We start from the raw sequence: 17,934 nt of genomic DNA, 5'->3' as shown, positions 1-17,934 counted from the left end.
ATACTCTTGGAAGAAGGCCGATGACGGCATGCGCATTTAACTCGGTCGTTTCTCTGATTGGTGCATACGCAATTGCAAATATCAATAGAATTCACTTACTCACGTACCGTACATAAAGTAGTGTCGTCGTGTGGGCGATAGCTTCTTCTTCTCCTTGTTCCTGTTTCTCCATGAATACTTTCAGGTCGGCCGTCAGAACAACGACAACCCCGCTTCGACTAACAAGACATTTCAACCCGAGCCGTCGACGTGGATTCTGCTCGACCATGACCAACGGCCTCCCTGCCAAGCTGAAGCCCGCCGCCCGGGTGACGGGCCAGCGACAAGATGTCTGGTGAGTATTTCCCGCTTACCCTGCGACGGCTCTAAGTCAGGCCAGGTGCTAACCCCGCCGCAGGTCCATCATCAACGAAGCCGCGGCCGCCTCGCCCCAGCAGCCCATCGTGAACATGGGCCAGGGCTTCTTCGGCTACAACCCGCCCGACTTCATCATCAACGCCGCCAAGGCCGCCCTGGACAAGGTCGACTGCAACCAGTACAGTCCCACCAAGGGCCGCCCGCGCCTCAAGAAGGCCATCGCCGACGCCTACTCCCCCTTCTGGGGCCGCCAGCTCAACCCCGACACCGAGGTCACCATCACCACCGGCGCCAACGAGGGCATGCTGAGCGCCTTCATGGCCTTCATCGAGCCCGGTGACGAGGTCATTCTCTTTGAGCCCTTCTTCGACCAGTAAGTTTTGCTGCTGCATGTATGGGTTTGGTAGCCGGCCTGCTCATCTGACCATCTGTTTAGGTACATCTCGAATATCGAGATGCCCGGCGGCAAGATTGTATACGTCCCGCTACATCCTCCTAAGGATGGTCCCACGACAACGTCTTCGGCGGCCAACTGGGCCATTGACTTTGACGAGCTGGAGAAGGCCATAACCCCCAAGACCAAGATGATTGTCCTCAACACACCTCGTAGGCTTCTCCTGTTCCTTCGTCTGATTCGCTTAGGCATCCCCCCCTATCCTCTCCCGTCTCTTCTCCTAACTATCAAAACAGACAACCCCGTCGGTAAAGTCTTCTCCAAAGAAGAGCTCCAAAAGATCGGCGACCTCTGCGTCAAGCACGAAATCATCATCCTCTCGGACGAGGTCTACGACCGCCTCTACTACGTCCCCTTCACCCGCGTCGCCACCCTGTCCCCCGAGATCGAGCGCCTGACCCTCACTGTCGGCTCCGCGGGCAAGAACTTCTACGCCACGGGCTGGCGCGTCGGCTGGCTCATGGGGCCCGCGCCCCTGATCCAGTACGTCTCCGCCGCGCACACGCGCATCTGCTACTCGTCCGTGAGCCCGCTGCAAGAAGCCTGCGCCGTCGGCTTCGAGCAGGCCGAGGGCGAAGGGTTCTGGGATCAGACTGTCCGCGACATGCGCGGCAAGATCGCCCGCTTCGTCGCCGTCTTCGACGAGCTCGGCCTGCCCTACTCGGACCCCGAGGGCGGCTATTTCGTCATGGTCAACATGCAGAAAGTCCAAGTGCCCGCCGACTACCCCTTCCCGCCCCACGTCGCGAGCCGGCCCCGCGACTTCAAGCTCGCCTGGTTCATGATCCAGGAGATTGGCGTCGCCGCCATCCCGCCCACCGAGTTCTACACCGACGCCAACGCCTGGATCGCCGAGGACTACATGCGCTTCGCCGTCTGCAAGGAGGACGACGTGCTCGAGGCCGCCAAAGAGCGGCTCCGGGGGCTGAAGAAGTACATCAAGTAACGCAAGGGCCTAGCTAGGTAGTGTTTACAAATTATCCGAGACAATACAATAGGCAAGCTCTACATTTGCTGATCTAGATGGTGTTCGCATATTCGACCACGAAAATGGTGTCCTTAAACAGGCTTACCTTCTAGGTAACACTTTCTCGAGGGTCCACCTCAGGGGCATGGCAAGCAATCAGTAGGGCTATACTGATGATTATTCAATCTCTGAACCGCTCATGGTCCCATCATTACCTATTGCCAAGTAAGTTACTCTGCATTCTATACTCCCCCTTGCCATCCCATCGCTAGCCTCCGAGCCATCCTGTTATCCGCGCAATCTGGGAAACGAAAAATAGTTTTAGCTATTGTTAACGCTTTTTTTATTAAGCTATCTCATTACGCTTGTGCAAAAGCCATATCATTGCGCTTGTGTACCTTTAGCAGGCAGGCACTTCTTCCCTTCTTTTTCTCGAGACGGAGCAATATTCTGAGTTTGCCAATCTATGTGCTAGTAGTTGCAGCAATAGCACTATTATTCTTCGTCTCCGTCCGCCTCCGTCATGGCCGTAGTGGCCTCGAGCAGATCCGCGGGCACCTTCCAACTATGGGTCATGGCCGCTCGCTTGTAGGCCTCGAACGCCTCGAAGACGCCGTAGTCCGTAGAACGGTACTGGACCTTCTTGCTGTTGCTGCTGTTGTTCTTGGACAGGTCAATGGGCTTGGTGTTTTCCAGCCGCGCCGGTCTCGGTTCGGGGGTGGTCATCGCCATGCGGACCTGGAGCAGCACTCCCTCCAGGCTGGCAATGGGCGACCAGCCGCTGTTAGTGAGCAGCTGCATGCACATGGCGCCGCCAGAAGTGACGTGACCACCACCGCCCATATGGAACGGTAGGAAACGCGGCCGGATCACGCGCACGAATGGCGGGGAGTAGGGGAACTCGCGGCCGAAGCGCAGCTCCAGGACGATGCTGTTCACTTTGGCCTTTGCCATGTCCTGTGCGAGGGGCATGCTCTTGTCAAACGAGTGCAGCTCGACGATCCAGTGGAACATGTTGGTAATTTTGTCAAAGTCGATGAACCAACCGAGTTCATGGATCGGGACCAATGACTGGGTGGCTTGGAGCTTCTGGATTTCCTTCGCGAGGGTCTTCTGCGCCTGGCTCGTTGCATACGAAGGTGGGCTCAGTTTCGGCAGCGTATCGAGGTCCAAAGTAAACGGCCGGAAGTCGGTCTTGGTCGTGTCGAGAATGATGGCCGAGCCCTCGGATGACAATGGGGTTGTTGATGCAGTATCGTCAAGGGACCCCCCGTTCATGGTAAGGAACATGCGGTCTTCCTCGTCTTCATCCTCGCTGTCGCCATCATGTCCGAGAGCATCCTTCTTCAAAGACATGGAAGCCTGCTGAACACCTTTATCCTCGGGGGTTGGGATGGCACCTCGTGGCACGAAGAGTTTCCCTGACGATCCCTTGGCTTCGTTGGCAGGATCCTGAATGAACTCTAAAACATTCGAGGGTCTGTTAGTAGATGTCTCAGTGCCGATAGGTTGTACTGCTTCCGTCTGAGGTGCCTGTGGCGACTGGTGAGGCTGGATGAACAAACATCTGCACTGGATCCAGTGGACGTGTTGCACAACCATGCAGAAGTTGTTGTTGTTGATAAACTGCTCCGGCAAGTTGACGAGCTCATTGAGGCTGACAGCCGAACCGATCTTCAGAACCGAGTTTGGCCAGTAAGGCTTGCTTCCGGTTGTGGAGCTGGTGACGGCGCCCCATCCGTGTGAACGACCAGAGTAGCCAAGACTCGTATTGAAGTCGTGGCCAAAGTATACACCGTTGCCATAAGCCCTGCCGTTATGGACCTGCTCAAAGTTCAGGCCCTGGCGAATGATGCTGTGCCAGTTGCTGAGGGAGCTGCCGTGCCATGCAAGGATCGTTTTGTGCGGCTTCTTCACCTGCCGTAGAGCCTCTTGGAACTGGACTTCCTTCTCGGGGGAGCCCTGGGCAAACCTGAACTGCAGCCAACCTTTCACGCCACTTATGTGCTCCTGTTGACGAGCTAAACCCTCTTCTGGTTTGCCGTCTTCGGTTGGACACTCATCGACTTGGACAATGTATGAACGATTGGATGCCACTATCCATCTGAGCAGTTTCGAGGCTGCTGGTGTGAGTCGATCCCACTTCTCAATCTGTTGGGTTGGGTTGGCCGTGAGATGCGATCGCATTGTAGCCACCGAGGGGATTGTCTCAAGCTGCATGAGAATCGCTCCCGCCTTCCTATTTCCCTCGAGATCGTCGAGGTTCTCGTCGTACAATACCATATACGCACTTGACTTGTCCGCAACCTGCGCGTCCACATGAGGCAGAACCGATACAATCGCCAACGTCACCATCGAACCAATAATGCTCTCAACCCGGCCATGCGAGATCACATTTTCGGTTGCGCTAGACTGGAGCGTTGCCACGATTGCTACCCAGCTCCCCTCCTTGAATCTGTCCGCATCCTTACTTTCATGTAGCTCAAAGATCGATGTGCTCATTGTGTTCCTGCTGATACGGCCCTTGATCGGATCGACCAACACGACTCCATTGACCACAAGAGATCCGGCAAGTTCTTCTGCTGGGTCTTGCTGGCCAGTATTCACAGGGTTGTAGTAAGGTGCAATGGCCCTCGAGGCAGGCATCGCAATTGACGTACTGTACGCTGGTAGGCTGCCGCTCTTGTAGATTTTGGGTACCTGAAGATTGAGGCCTGTAGGAAAGTCGCGTACTCCACGACCAGGTGCGGAATTAGCGCTCATGTTGGCTTGCAAGCCGGCGTAACAGAAGCTGATGAGGAGATCGACCACATTTGGCTGATTGCGGATTTCCTGGTTCACACTGGGTCCCAGTCCCATACTCATGTACTGGAAAAGGCAGAGCGAGTTGCCACAAACGTACGGCTTCAGTGCCTCGAAATTGCCCTCGACCTGTTGGTGACATACCATGCAGTAGTCGGTACACCGGACGAAATAGCGCATCGCAAACTGGGCAGCGATAAGTGGAAGAGACAGCTCTTGTTCGCCCTTGAAGTGGTCCTTCGCAATAAAGGCCGGAAGTTTCGTCTGATCGACGTCGTCGCTTTCCCCCTTTGACGAACCCATGTCGATAGCACGAGCATTCGACTGTCCTGGAACCACATTACGAGACATGCTCGCGAGCTGTTTATTTGCCTGGTCCCAGCTTACCCCTGAGCTCTTGCGAATCTTGAGCAAGGAAACAAAGTCGGCATCCATGAAGGTGTCGATAGACTGGCCGATGCCAAGGAGGTTCAACTCAGACTCGGCTGGTTCGGTTTCGTCGGAGCCAACGGTGGCCTTGCTTTTGGTAGCATTGTCCGAGTGAAATGCTTTGAGAGCTTGGTGTAGACTCGGTTTGTAGCGGCGGCACTTGCGCAAACGAAACTTCATGTTGGACAGGCCGGATGCTCGTTCATAGGCGTCCTCCAGCGTTGTGTAATGCCGTTCATATCGAATCAAGAGGATGATGTAGTCATCAAGGGTGAGATCCCATGCTTCGAGAGTCTCGCTGGATAGGCATAGCTTGTCGACACGGACAGAGAGTGAAACGATGTTGTTTTCCACCGTGTCTTCGAAACCACAAAGCACACCTACCTTGAAACCCGAAGCACGCGCAGTACGGAAGTCGCGGCGAATGCGATTCGCAATCTTCTGCTCAACCTTAGCGGCTACGAGTGTAGGCGTTTGGCTGCCGTCATTGCCCCCAAGACCGAAAACAGCATCTTCATCGGAGTCATAGCCAAAATCCCCAAATCCATCCTCCTCCTCTTCGCCAGCCGTGTCATCTTCAACGTCAGTCATGAGCTCGTCTTCCTCGTCATCGGGTTGAGTGCCGACTGCTGCTGTTCCTCCTACAAGAGAGGATATGAAGCTTTGTGAGAGTGCGGCAAGCGCTTCTTGGACTCGGAGGCCTGAAGACTGCATGAAAAAGTTGTCAAGTGGCTCTGCAAAGGCAGCGGGGATCTCGGTGATTGCCCAAGCCAGAAAAGAGTGCTCTGCCGGGTAGCCGGACCACTCGTTAGGCACCACCTGCACCTCAACATGATCTAGCGGTGCCAGAAGGTGGTGGCTGAATGTGAATACGAATTGACCTTCCGAGTCGGCTTTCGAGATGGCGGAAATGCCGGCTATGTTTCTACCAGGGACCGACTCTAGGTCGGCCTGGTATTTGGGTCTGTAGTCCCTCATTGCTGGCTTGATTGTCAGAACCTATGTCAGGCGTAGGATGGTGAAAAAGGCAGGCCTGAGTAGTTCAGGTTTGACAGTTTCTGTATTTCCAAGGCTTGGAATAATAGATGTATGGAGAAAAGAGGGACGTTGCTGAACTTACCTTCTAAGGCTGAAAGTCAAAGGATGTTTCTGGTGGTTTGCCGATGGATGTGGTGGTTTGCTTTGAGAGAATAATTCCGGAAAGACTTGGCAGTGGAATAACGTGCTCATCTAGGACTGTTCCCATGGAGTAGTTCTTCCCAAAAGGTCTGTTTGTTGAACCGGTTACTGCTGCTAAGAAGCGGGACAGTCAGTGTTTGCACGAGGTCGCCGGCCACTTTGTAGACACGGCCTAAACAGGTGTGCGTAACCTGACACTGACCAGCCTTTGGGATAGCTGGTTATTCAAGTGACCATGCAGTGTGGCACCCTGACTGGAATAAACAAGAGGACTGGCTGCGTTGGTCGAATCAACAGTTGGTTGGATTCGCGATGTTGTTTCTGTGAACTGTAGGTAGATGTGACGGGACACTAGGTTAGGTACGTTGGTAGGTATGCGGAACAATCACCCAGTTATGAATAGCACCAATTGGGACATTGAATCTGGGAACAACACAGTCAGAGTGAGGTACATGAAGGTGACAGCATTGAATAGAAAAAAGGCCACAATGAGTGGTAGATCTGATTATGACTGTAAAATAATACATGTCATTCAAGGCTGGAGACAGCCCAGGCAGTGCTCGCTCTGTTGCCTGGAGAGGTTGCCTTTAGCAGGCAGCATGTAAATGGTTTCTTAGTGGTCAAGCAGAGCACGGGGCTTTTGGTGTCTGCACACTTACATCAGACCCTAGGTACCTAGTTCAGTACTGCCCTCCTACGAACTTTGAACATCTTTCTCATATCTCAGGAGAAAAGAAAGAATAGACCCGAAACTTCAAGAGCATAGTCGGTTTTAATCGCCTATGGTCTGGAATACGTATAGTATAGTCCCTGGCGTCTCTTTTTACTATCGTAAACCCATCAAGTTGTCAGTTCTCTAGATGGAAATAGATACAGTCGGTGGAGTTCCTAATGAGTACAGTTGCGGATCCATTGAGCAATGGAGTCTGGATTGAGCACAGTGACAGACAGGGATGACTCAACCGGCATGCGGGGTGTTCAGCCCCTACCGACAGTAAGCACGCTGCACGCTGAGCATGGTGGGGGCCCGATACGTATTCTGGGAACCACCGATCGATCAATTGAATGTACCTAACAGGCCTCAAGCTTCAAGCTTCCAATTGCCTTCAGCCCACACGTTCCTCACCCACCGGACGCATCCTGTACCTTGGGCAATTCTTCCACCTCCAAGATGAGGCGCCGTCAGAACAGCTCTCTGAGCTCAAGCTCGGCGCGAGGCCTTCCCCATCATATCCGCCAGCAATCAAAAGCAGTTCAGTCAATCGAGGCCAAGTCGCAACACGTGTCCGACCCTTTCCTACAAAGCTTCCTGTCGCCCTCCTTCGATCCCGCCAGCTACCTCAACGCCACCCTACCACCGCTACAGGCTCATGTCTCCTCCGTGTCTTCAAGCCCGGAGGGGGCTGTGCCCCTGTCCGAGCTATCGTCACAAGCGCAAACACTGTTGTCCCAATTGAATGCGCAGACCACGCGCTTGACCAACACTCTTACCCAGCTCACCGACGACATCCTGAGGAGCGGCAGCCGCTTGGCGTACGAGGTGGAACTGCTTCGCGGAGAGACGCTGAGTCTTTCCGAGGCACTGTCCGATGGCCTGCAAGACGACGTAGCCAAGTTCGTCCCCAATGGGCTCCAGGCTCAGCTGGATAGCAAGAAGAATGCGACAGATGAAGTCGCCCAACGCCGGCCCTCGGTAGGGACCCCCGCGCCAACCGATACCACGCCCAAGAGCGCGACGATGGAAGACCCGGCATATATATCACAACTCCAGACCCTCGCGCTAGTGCGTTCGCGCCTCGACTCGGTTATCAAGACCTTTGGCGACGCCATGGAATTCGTGTTTCCTCCATCCGAGCTTTCGGTTACATCTGGCTTCCTCTCCGTATCAGCGCCAGACGCCGGAGGTCACGACCACAGCACCGAAGAGAAGGGGCAGCAGGTGCTCAAGCAGTTCAAGGAGGACATCATCGCCCTGCTATCTACAAGCAAAGATCCCGTAGCTGGCATAGAGAAGGCGGCCCAGAGGATCGAGGAGCTTAAGGAACTGTTGGTCGTATGGAATGGTACGGCCGAGGAAAAGGGTCGGGCCAAGTTCATCGACACCTTGGCCAAGCTGGTGGAAGACAGGCATAAGGAGCTTTTAGAACAAAATAACAAGCGGGAACCGGAAGCGGCACCCCGGAAAAGCGCAGAAGGAACTGTGGAGAATAAGCCTCTTGGTGGTTATGGCCTCATGAGTCAACTACAGAAGCTGAGGGGCGGATTATGATTCACGAGGCTCGTACAATGCATGAGCTATGCCAACCTGAGGACGCGATTATGTTTTCAATGTCCAAATGGGCATTGAACAGTGCATGTTCCGCCATGGCGAAGTGAAATACTGGGCAGAACGGCGCCATTGCCGCCATTTCTCGCTGTGGTCGTAGTACGGAAGCTGAGAACGCAGGCAGGATAGCTGATAACTTATACTATCGCGACACCAGCAGTGCGGTATCGATCCCATCCGCACCCCCTAATTCGAGTCAGAGAGGCCGATATACTGGCTTGCGTGTCCACAGCCCATCTTGTCGCAGTCCTTGCCAGTGTCGTATTCGCTTGCTGGGGACCAGGGATACGATTAAGGGTGATCGGGAGTATCGGTGCAGTTGGGCAGCCTGAATGTAAGGGACGGGGTCCAATAACGTCACCAGAGCCGGCCCAACGGCTGGTTGCCGAACTGGTCACTTACCCATTTGTCCTCTGGCCTTTCGGTGCCCACTGTAAGCCCATTGGTAGTATCCTTGGCCATCATCATTATATGGTTGCTTTTGAACAATAGATATGTTGATGTAGTAGTATTCGTGGCGACCGATTATCCATATTGCTTGTTTCCCTCTTAGAGTTTACTGATTTGGATACAAGGACAGTTCTAACTGAATCACATCCAGTGCTTTGCATGGTTGCGCCGCGGTGGGATTTACCCCTTGTCGGCGGATTACGCTATTTCATTGCGGACAAACTCAACCCTCCTAATCAGGTGGTCTGATTGGTCGCGCCGACGCCCTTGCCTCATACACGCAGATGAAGTGGGAGGATCGGAACGACTCCCACACTGCCTCAATATGGGGATGCTGTTTTCACGATCTATAATAGAATGCCCAGTCCCCTGACAAGTTCTGATGAGGGGCATCCTCTGCGTCCTTCCACCACTCAACATTCGATGCTCCCCTATCATTCTTTGCCTGAAAGCTAGCCACCATATCGCCGATATTGTCAGACAGGTGCTATTGTGAGGAGCGCATGTAGCTTCTGGGAGCAACGACGATGGACGCAATATCACAGCAACTCCACATGGCCGCTCACGCGGACCTCTCGACCGCCTTATTGACGGCGGCGGTCGTAGGGCTCCTGGCCCACATGCCGATCCGCTCGTTCGAGTTCGAAATGGCCGTATACCATTTCCTAGCTGGCTGTGTGGTGTGTTTCTTCGGACTAGGTGGTCTATATTTCCATGCCGGACAAAGCGGCAGCCTCTTTGCTGCCCTGGCCAGGTCTGCGCTCGTTCAGGCCATGTTCCACGTGGGCCTCCTTACCAGCATCGCTGTATACCGACTGGGTTTCCATCGGTGCCATCACATCCCCGGACCCTTGGGGGCGAAGCTCTCGCGATTCTACGCTGCGTACTTGGCTTCGAAGAAGTTGCAGTTCCACAACGAACTCTTCCAGATGCATGAGACGTACGGCGATTTTGTTCGGACCGGTATGTGCTATATCCACCTAACTCCTGAGGAAAGGGAAGATAGGGGGGATAAAGACCCATCGACGATGAGAAGGAGTGTGTGGCTCGTTCACTTGCTAAACATCAGCGGGAAAATGCAGGTCCCAGAGAAGTGTCTATAAGACGTAAGGCAGCCGTCAATGCCATTTTCGGTCCCCATTCGAAATGTGTCAAGTCGACGTGGCATGCCCAGTTCGGGCTGGACCCGAACAAGGTATCGCTGATGGTGTGCCGTGATCGCGCCATGTACAGACGAAGGCGACGAACTTGGGATAAGGCAATCTCAATCAAAGGTATATTACGGACTGGGAACGGATTTCTTTCCGTCCACTTTCCCCCTTTTCCATCTATAACCCTAATTGCTCGGGGTCAAGCGGAGAAAAGAAGCCAAAGTCTGATCTTTTGTAGCACTCGCAACCTACGCCCCCGGATCAAGTCTCACGCCGACCTGTTAGTCCAGCGCCTGCGGGAGCAGTCGGGCCGCCCCGTCAACGCCACGCAGTGGTCCATGTTCTTCAGCTTCGACCTGATCGGCGACGTGGGCTACGGCAAGAGCTTCGACCAGCTCGCCACGCTCGAGGAGCACCCGGCCGTGAAACCCATTCACGGGAATATGTCCGAGCTGGCTATCCTGGGCCAAGTGCCCTGGCTCCTGCACTTCTTGAGCTCCATCCCCGGCGGCATGAAGGCTTTTGATGATACGGCCAACTTTTGTCAGGGCCAGCGGCGGACGAAGCAGAAGGTTGGTTTGTCTTTTTTCGTCTTTATCTAAAGTGAATATCCTATACTAGATACACAGAAAGGACAGATAAAGTTATCTTCTCACTTTGAAGTAGCTGACGGAGGATAAATAGACGTGGAGCCAGGATGACTATCCCCAAGATATCGTCTCGTGGCTGCTCAAAGCCATGTCCGAGAAAGACGGTTCCGGGCCACCTTCGCTAGGGGCCCTGGATGAAGATACAAAGCTGCTCCTCATCGCTGGAAGGTGGGTATTCGATTGTCCCGATGTAATATTCCAGAGAAAAACAATCCGCTTACACAACTCCATCAAAATCCAGCGAGACCACAGCCACCGCTCTTACGAACGCCCTCTTCTTCGCCTCAGCGCATCCCGAAAAGCAAGAGAAGCTGCGCACGGCCCTAACCGAGGGCGCCAGTGCCAACAATTGGAGCTACGAAGCGATCCAAAGCGTTAAGTACCTTGCCCACTTCATCAACGAGACCATGCGGCTCAAGCCGTCTGTGATCCTGAGCGGGCGCTACGAGACGCCCCCGGAGGGCCTCCAGGTCGACGAGGTCCGCATCCCGGGACGCGTCGTCGTGACGGCCCCGCTCGTCTGGCTACATCGGGATCCCCGGTACTGGCAGCGGCCCGACGAGTTCCTGCCGGAGCGGTGGGGGGACGACCGGCGGGCGGAGATGGGAACGGATGGGGCTCCTTACTTTCCGTTTTCTCTTGGTGAGCACTCTTTTCATTCTCCGCAATTCCATAAATGCTCTAAGAGGCTTGTCCTTTCATCCATTACACGATTTTGTCATCCGCAAACCTCATACATCGGCTGATGATGGGTGATTTCCCCTGAAAATAGGTGCTTTCAGCTGCGTTGGGAAGAATCTCGGTCTCATGACCCTAAGAATCGCACTTTTCGCAATCATCCAAAACTTCAAAGTGAGCTTCGCGCCCGGAGAGACGGGTGCCGTGTTCGACAATGAGGCCCTGGACACATTCACGACGACAATTCAACCGCTTAAGTTACAGTTCACGCCGCTCGAGGCTCCGTGAATACAATGAGATCTGTACTGCAAAGCTGTAGCTAGGTCAACATTCGGCCTGCTTTGCTATGGGTTAAACGATGTTTAATGCCGAAGTTGTCTGTCTATTCTTGTTCAAGGGTGAAGATGTAAGCTTCGCTGTGATAATGAAAAGGCCATTTGGCTAGCTATTCCATGGCACCACCCGGTATGATCCCATTTTCAAGAAAGGAAACCAATGGTTCCTACAAAGCCCAATGGTGATGATGCGGCAACAATTCCTGTACTACGAAGGGACCTATTCGGCAGCGGCGTGTATTTCCTGTGTTACACTGTAGACGAATATATGATTTTATGGGCGACAAAAAAAAAAAACAATAATTTGCATTATATCATGATTTTTCTATTTCACTAATCGATCGTTTCTCATCTCACCGTTCCATCGTCTTCGAACACATCTCTGTCGCCGTTCCATGGCCTTCGTTCACGTTGCCATCACAGACCGGTTGTTACCCGACTTACACATTGCCTTCAGACGATGGGATTTGTGCTGTGACTGCTACTCACCTTTTAAGAGCACACCACTGACTGCTTCTCCCCTCGTATCCTGCTAAAGAGAATCTCAAGCAGGAAGTCGCTGTCGTCTGATCGGGCTGTTCAATAACGCATCTACACCTCATTGGCATAGGTACATCTTGCTTGAGGCGATCCCGATCTGGCTCGGTCTTTAGCATCTCTTGATACAACCAAACTGACGCACTTACCGACCCTGCACCGAAACTTCATCTTGCTTGCAAGGCTTTCCGAGAGAAAGAACAACAGCGCTCTTGACTAAATCACCGAATACATCCCGGCTGGTTCTTCTGGGTTGGACGATCGACAATGTCCGACCCAAAGGGCTTGAAACACGCCAGAGGCGATGAGAACGACGGCAATAGCACCATCCCCTCGTCGAAACGTGGCAAGCGTAACGATGGCACCTACTTCCGTTCTTCTTGTTCTTTTGCTCCGACTGTCATCCCACCCAAGGCAGAGACCCACAAGAACATACTGGAGGATATCTTGGCGATCGAGATAATAGGTAAAGACACGCACGATTTTCTCATGGGAGCGAAGAAAGAAAGCGCCCAACACCATGCCATCACCAAACAGCCACAACGGCCTGAGCTCTACCATACCGCCCCGGAGGTCTCGACTCCAGGAGACAACCTACTGCTCAACGAGCAGTTCCTGGAGGCCGATCTGCAGGCGGTTCGAGGCGAGTACGCCGAGCTTGAGGCCCAACTGAACGAACTAGCATTGCTGCCACAAGGACAACACCAAGACACCGAAGCGGCCATCCAGAACCAGATCGAGCGGCTACTCAACCAGCGCATAGTACTGCATGGCACGATCAAGAGCAGCGAGCAATGGCTGCAGGACATCCGGCACAGCGGCGGCGACCCTTTGGAGGTAGTAGCCTAGAACGCCCCCTTCCAAAGCGGCGCAGCAGGAGCACCTGCAGCGGTGGTGGTGGTGGAGGATGTGGATCTCGGCGCCGAGCTGCCGTGGATCGACTGGACGACAGAGGATGTCAGGAACTGGGACGCGCTTCGGGCGGCCGAGATAGCGGATCTTCCACCTCTCGACGAAGAGCATATCGCCAAGTATGGCCCGGGCAACGAACGCGCGCGCTGGTGGGAGAGGCGGATACTGCGATAATGAAGAAGAAGAAGAACAAGCACAGATGAAGAATGAAGGGTCGTTGTCGGACGGAGAGGCCCGCGGCGAGCGAGCGGGACGCAAATGCAAAGCAGCGCATAGAAGTGGGCTCCTTGTGGTGGGGATGGAGGAACAGAGTCCCTTAATTACACGAACCACAGGACCACAGATGCTGCGACAACATACGGCAAACGGACAAACGGCATGGACGGAGTTTTTATTAAAGGCCAAAGAGGCTCAGTCGAGAAACTTCGATCTTGGCCGTACTTAATACCCGGCTTTCCCTAAGGCGCAGAAATTCTGCCCGCAATGAATGGCTTTATAATAGACAATGGAAGAATGATTCCGATATTACACAAATCTCATGCGTCTTTGTTGACTGAGTAAATTTGAAATGACATTTGCTTGGCTAACCCGTTCACTACCACGCAGAATTCCAATTGCATTGCAAGGGAACCTATACCGAGCAAAAACCAAGATAGCCAAGAGTCCTGGTCCCGGGCTGGGCAACAGCTATTGGGTTTTATCCATCCCTGGCGCAACTTCTCCACCGCCACCCCGTGAGAGGTTACTCGGCGACAAGAAGCAAAAAAAAGTATAAAGAAGAGGCTGGCCCACGGCACCGAGAAATCCAGTGTCGGAATTCTGCTGGTGTTGCGACCACCCTTTCCATCTTTCTTTTTTGGTCCTTGTAAGTGCTTCCATATATATCTAACTTACATTTACGATGGACCCTCTTGGATCTACAGCTACCGACGCCCAACGTCCGGGCTGACGTTGACCACCATCTTGGAATCACCTTTGGCCACATGACTAATGCTGTGGAAAAGATTCCTAGACGTTGTGAATAACGACATAATTGCCCGAGGGGCTTGACACTAAGAGGAAGATGGCGTCTGGCCTCAAGACCATTGCGGCCAGTCTCGATATGGTCGTCGACATGGCCGAGGCCACGCGCAACGGCTCCGATATCAGAAGGCCTATCATCGACGTGGAAAAAGCGAGTGCCTATGATGTTTGGCAGGAGGACCAGGAGGAGGACCAGGAGGAGGACCAGGAGGAGGACCCCTGGGCGCCATTCTGGTTGTACCTGAAGCTTTTAGTGTTCTGGGTCATTCTCGGGGCGGTTGTATGCTATGCTATGCCATTGCTTCTTTGTCTGGTGAGTTTTCCCTTCGAAGAGATTGTTGCTGTTTAAAAGGTCGAGGAGGCTGACTGACCGAATACCAAACCAGGGACGAGAGACGATATTACACGCCACACCAGGAAAGTGCTATAGCTACGAATATATACCTTGGCTTTGGCCTTCGGATTAGCGCATCGATTGGGAGGGACGGCGTTCGGCAACTGGATGCTTTTGGGGTTTAATTTAAGTACCAAAAGCGAAATGGGCTGGGAGCAGGCGGGTGCGGCGCAAGGCCCGGCATAATGCTGTTGTTCATGATATGGATAAAGCATGATTTTTGAAGGAAGGGAGTCGAGTTCCCGGCATGATTTACTGATACCCGGTTTGGAAGAACAATATCATGGTGTACGAGGGCCGAACCGAGACAGCACTCGAGTCATTACCGAAGTAATTCAGGTTCGCAATACAGGTCGCCAGGAAGAACACATCTTTCTAGCACACCAGACATAAATAACACGAGTCAAGATGTGCCACGTCAAGAAGGTTGAAAAACGAAAGAAAGAAAGAGAAGCCCAGGTTGATGATATATGAGTTATCCCGCCATCTCTCCTGTTACCTGTTCGGAATATGACGAAATTGAGCAGGCCAATCAGGTGTTGTAGATTTGGCACCCACCCTCTTCACCGCCTGCTCCAAGCGGTAGAGTGTAGAGCTTGGTGGGTCCAGCTGGTCCAGCTGGGAGGGCGTCGGTCGTCGGCATGATGGCTGGCTGGCTGGGCTGGCTTAGTGGTTTACGTTTAGTGTGCCTGGTGACAAAGGCGGCGCTCTCCGTGCAAGAAGCCAACCTTGTAAGTCAGCATTCGCATGAGAAGAAGCGAAGCAAGCCTCGTCACAATCCGGCAGATTAGAGCGAAATGGGCCACTCCCTCTGAACCAGACACAACAGACAATAGCCCTCACCACGCTTCTGGGTAATGCGATTCTAGTTTATGGGTCATTTCTGAACAAACAATCACTCTGCTCGCTTGAAGGCAGCTACTCACCCGAAAACAACATCCTGCCCTCTTCCTCTTGTTCGCACAGCTATCTTTCCAATTCCTCCAACACGGCGAACAATCTCCGAAATCTTGTCAACCCACAACTTCCAGGGCATTCCCATTTTCACTCCCACCGATCTCTCTACACAACTGTCTCAAGCTTGTCAGCACTTCAAATACGTACAGCATCACATCGTATTGCGACAAGCATTTGTTCAAGCCATGGCAACCGCCGATACCTCGTCGGCCATGGCTACCAAGCCTGGCCGAGGTGGTGATCTTCGACCCCAATCCCCTCCCGCCCAGGCCTCGAAGCGCGACAAGAAGCGACAGGTCCTCAGCGAAAAGCTCGCCCTCCTGACCGACCAAATGAGCCGTGATCGCGATAGGAGCTACCGGGAAGAGCTTCAGAAAATTCAGGTTGACCTCAATCTCGTCGGCCGGGTCGATCCGTACGCCGAACGCCCCCTCGACGAGATCCAGCGCGAATATCGTGAGCTCTCACAAGCCAGTGCCAATGGCACCGACCGCCCGAACCGCACTCTCCTGGAAATGGCAGGCCCATCCTTCCAGGACTGGGTACACAACGTAGAAGACCTGATAGAGACTCGTGACTACGATCTGACGAGCCAGAAGGTGCGCAACTTGCCTGCTGGCAGAACCAATGCGCTGCCCATACTGACCAAACTCTCCTCTCTAGTACGAATATGAGCGACGTCTACAAGAGAACCACAATACTTGCGCCTACAAAATCGAGGTCGCGAAGCGAGAATACAGGGCCCTGTCCTCCACCCTCCGAGACCGACTTATCAATGCGATAACGTCCAAGAAAGCCCGCTTGAGCAGGGAGAAGGAGGCCCTGGAGATTTCCGACAGCTCGGCCTTGTTCCTCCACCCAAATCAATTCAGCCTTACGAACCCCTCCAGCCCTGGCGGCACTCACGCCAAGCGAACCACCCGTCTGCGCCGTGAGATGGAAGAGCAGGCCGGTTACGCCGACAATAAGAAGAGGAAGCGTAATGGCGGCGACGAGGACGGCTCGCCCGCACCGATCCGAAGAGCTCTCGATGGCTCTAACACCACTCCATTGTGGCAGAACGACCGCATCCAGGCTATGCGCAAGGAGACGGGCCCCATTTACAGCATTGATAAGCTCTTTACCGATAAGGAGCTATCAATGAACTATAACACGGCCGCCTTGGCCTCCTACAAGTACCTGCTCACCCGTCGTGACGCCAACGGCAACGTCTTGACGCCCCCTGAGGATAGCGAGGCTGGCAATGGGGAGGCGCATGAGGAGGATGAGGAATTGGCCGCCCCGACAATGGAGCGCCAACCGTCACACGCTACACGCAGCACCCGTGGCGGACACAACAACATCCAGAACTTCCTGGATGACAAGGTCCTTGGCATAGAAGGTCTCGCCAACTTCGAGATTGCCGGAAACCTCGATAAGATGGGCACCCAGGAGCCCAAGCTTCCTCCCCTGATCCACTCGCAGTACTCCAAGGCCTATGTGAAGTCCGAGTCTAACACACCCATGGGCCTCAACCAAGACGATGCTCAGCAGGACTTCATGATCATGAATGTCTTCAAGAGCTACCAACGACACAAGGGTACGGGCTCAAATATCGATGTACCGAATGGCGGGAGACGGTTGCTTGAAAATATGGTCCATAGTCCAGCTGCTCCACGACCAGTCGCATACATTCAGGGACAGAGGCCTTCCGTTGAGAACCTCTCCGAATCTCTGGGCGTCCCCTCCAGTAGTCTGCGCGACGAACCCGGGCTTGGCAGCAGCATCCTGAGCGGCCTGGCGCCTGGTGTTGTCGCTAACAACCACGCATCTCCCGCCGCCCCACCGATGAGCCGGCAGAGCAGCTATGGAGGCGCTGCGATGTCTCGACAGGGTAGTGGAAGGGGCAAGCGTCGAGGTTAGAATATATGAGACAAGATTCGTTCTCGGCGTCGGTCGGCGAAATATATATGGGGGGGGGCTTGTTGAAGAAGTACAATGGACATACGGCACAACGGAGTCTTTGGTGGAGGGATGGGATTTCTGATTTTCTCACGCGCCTATCATCTGATCGATGCGGCATAGCGAATGGGGTTATGGCATATGGCATGACACGGGGCTTTTCCTATTTTTACTTTGTTCTATTTTCTTATCCAGTCCGTACGGCACGTTTGCCATTGCGCAACATACCCAGTAGATGCCCAACATAAGGATTTTCAAACAATTGATTGTAATTCTTCTGAAAATCCGTATGAATATGCACAACAAAGATATGAATGTCGATCTGCTCTGTAATGACTCGCTTTACGTATCTTCCTTGCCTTGCCCCACAACACCCACTAGGTAATTAACAA

At 53.6% G+C, this 17,934-nt stretch overlaps 7 protein-coding genes across 7 annotated transcripts; 6 read left to right on the top strand and 1 right to left on the bottom strand.

The window, feature by feature from the left end:
* Window positions 1-266: 266 nt before the first annotated feature.
* On the top strand, window positions 267-1,757 carry PG986_009987 (aminotransferase; the record flags this gene model as incomplete). Its single annotated transcript, XM_066846209.1, has 3 exons — window positions 267-334; window positions 398-730; window positions 794-1,757. The coding sequence occupies 3 exons, from the start codon at window positions 267-269 to the stop codon at window positions 1,755-1,757; spliced, it is 1,365 nt and encodes a 454-aa protein (XP_066698607.1).
* Window positions 1,758-2,273: 516 nt separating this feature from the next.
* Window positions 2,274-5,987, bottom strand: PG986_009986 (polymerase; the record flags this gene model as incomplete). Its single annotated transcript, XM_066846208.1, has 1 exon — window positions 2,274-5,987. One exon carries the CDS (start codon window positions 5,985-5,987, stop codon window positions 2,274-2,276), a length of 3,714 nt encoding a protein of 1,237 aa, XP_066698606.1.
* A 1,372-nt stretch (window positions 5,988-7,359) lies between these two features.
* Window positions 7,360-8,457, top strand: PG986_009985 (37s ribosomal protein s5 protein; the record flags this gene model as incomplete). Its single annotated transcript, XM_066846207.1, has 1 exon — window positions 7,360-8,457. The coding sequence occupies one exon, from the start codon at window positions 7,360-7,362 to the stop codon at window positions 8,455-8,457; it is 1,098 nt and encodes a 365-aa protein (XP_066698605.1).
* Window positions 8,458-9,491: 1,034 nt separating this feature from the next.
* Window positions 9,492-11,731, top strand: PG986_009984 (uncharacterized protein; the record flags this gene model as incomplete). Its single annotated transcript, XM_066846206.1, has 5 exons — window positions 9,492-9,927; window positions 10,047-10,687; window positions 10,800-10,933; window positions 11,007-11,407; window positions 11,538-11,731. 5 exons carry the CDS (start codon window positions 9,492-9,494, stop codon window positions 11,729-11,731), a joined length of 1,806 nt encoding a protein of 601 aa, XP_066698604.1.
* An 851-nt stretch (window positions 11,732-12,582) lies between these two features.
* PG986_009983 (uncharacterized protein) lies at window positions 12,583-13,401 on the top strand (the record flags this gene model as incomplete). The annotated part of the gene is given in 2 exon segments (XM_066846205.1): window positions 12,583-13,152; window positions 13,165-13,401. The coding sequence occupies 2 exon segments, from the start codon at window positions 12,583-12,585 to the stop codon at window positions 13,399-13,401; spliced, it is 807 nt and encodes a 268-aa protein (XP_066698603.1).
* Window positions 13,402-14,290: 889 nt separating this feature from the next.
* Window positions 14,291-14,599, top strand: PG986_009982 (uncharacterized protein; the record flags this gene model as incomplete). The annotated part of the gene is made up of 1 exon (XM_066846204.1): window positions 14,291-14,599. The coding sequence occupies one exon, from the start codon at window positions 14,291-14,293 to the stop codon at window positions 14,597-14,599; it is 309 nt and encodes a 102-aa protein (XP_066698602.1).
* A 1,187-nt stretch (window positions 14,600-15,786) lies between these two features.
* Window positions 15,787-17,503, top strand: PG986_009981 (Sds3-like-domain-containing protein; the record flags this gene model as incomplete). Its single annotated transcript, XM_066846203.1, has 2 exons — window positions 15,787-16,200; window positions 16,265-17,503. The coding sequence occupies 2 exons, from the start codon at window positions 15,787-15,789 to the stop codon at window positions 17,501-17,503; spliced, it is 1,653 nt and encodes a 550-aa protein (XP_066698601.1).
* Between the last annotated feature and the right edge of the window lie 431 nt (window positions 17,504-17,934).

The sequence above is a fragment of the Apiospora aurea genome, assembly GCF_038362705.1.
Source record: "Apiospora aurea strain CBS 24483 chromosome Unknown utg000006l_segment0_segment0, whole genome shotgun sequence".
NCBI classification, from domain to species: Eukaryota; Fungi; Ascomycota; class Sordariomycetes; order Amphisphaeriales; family Apiosporaceae; genus Apiospora; species Apiospora aurea.
Note: the sequence above shows the minus strand (reverse complement) of the source record. Positions and strands in the feature narration are given on the sequence as shown.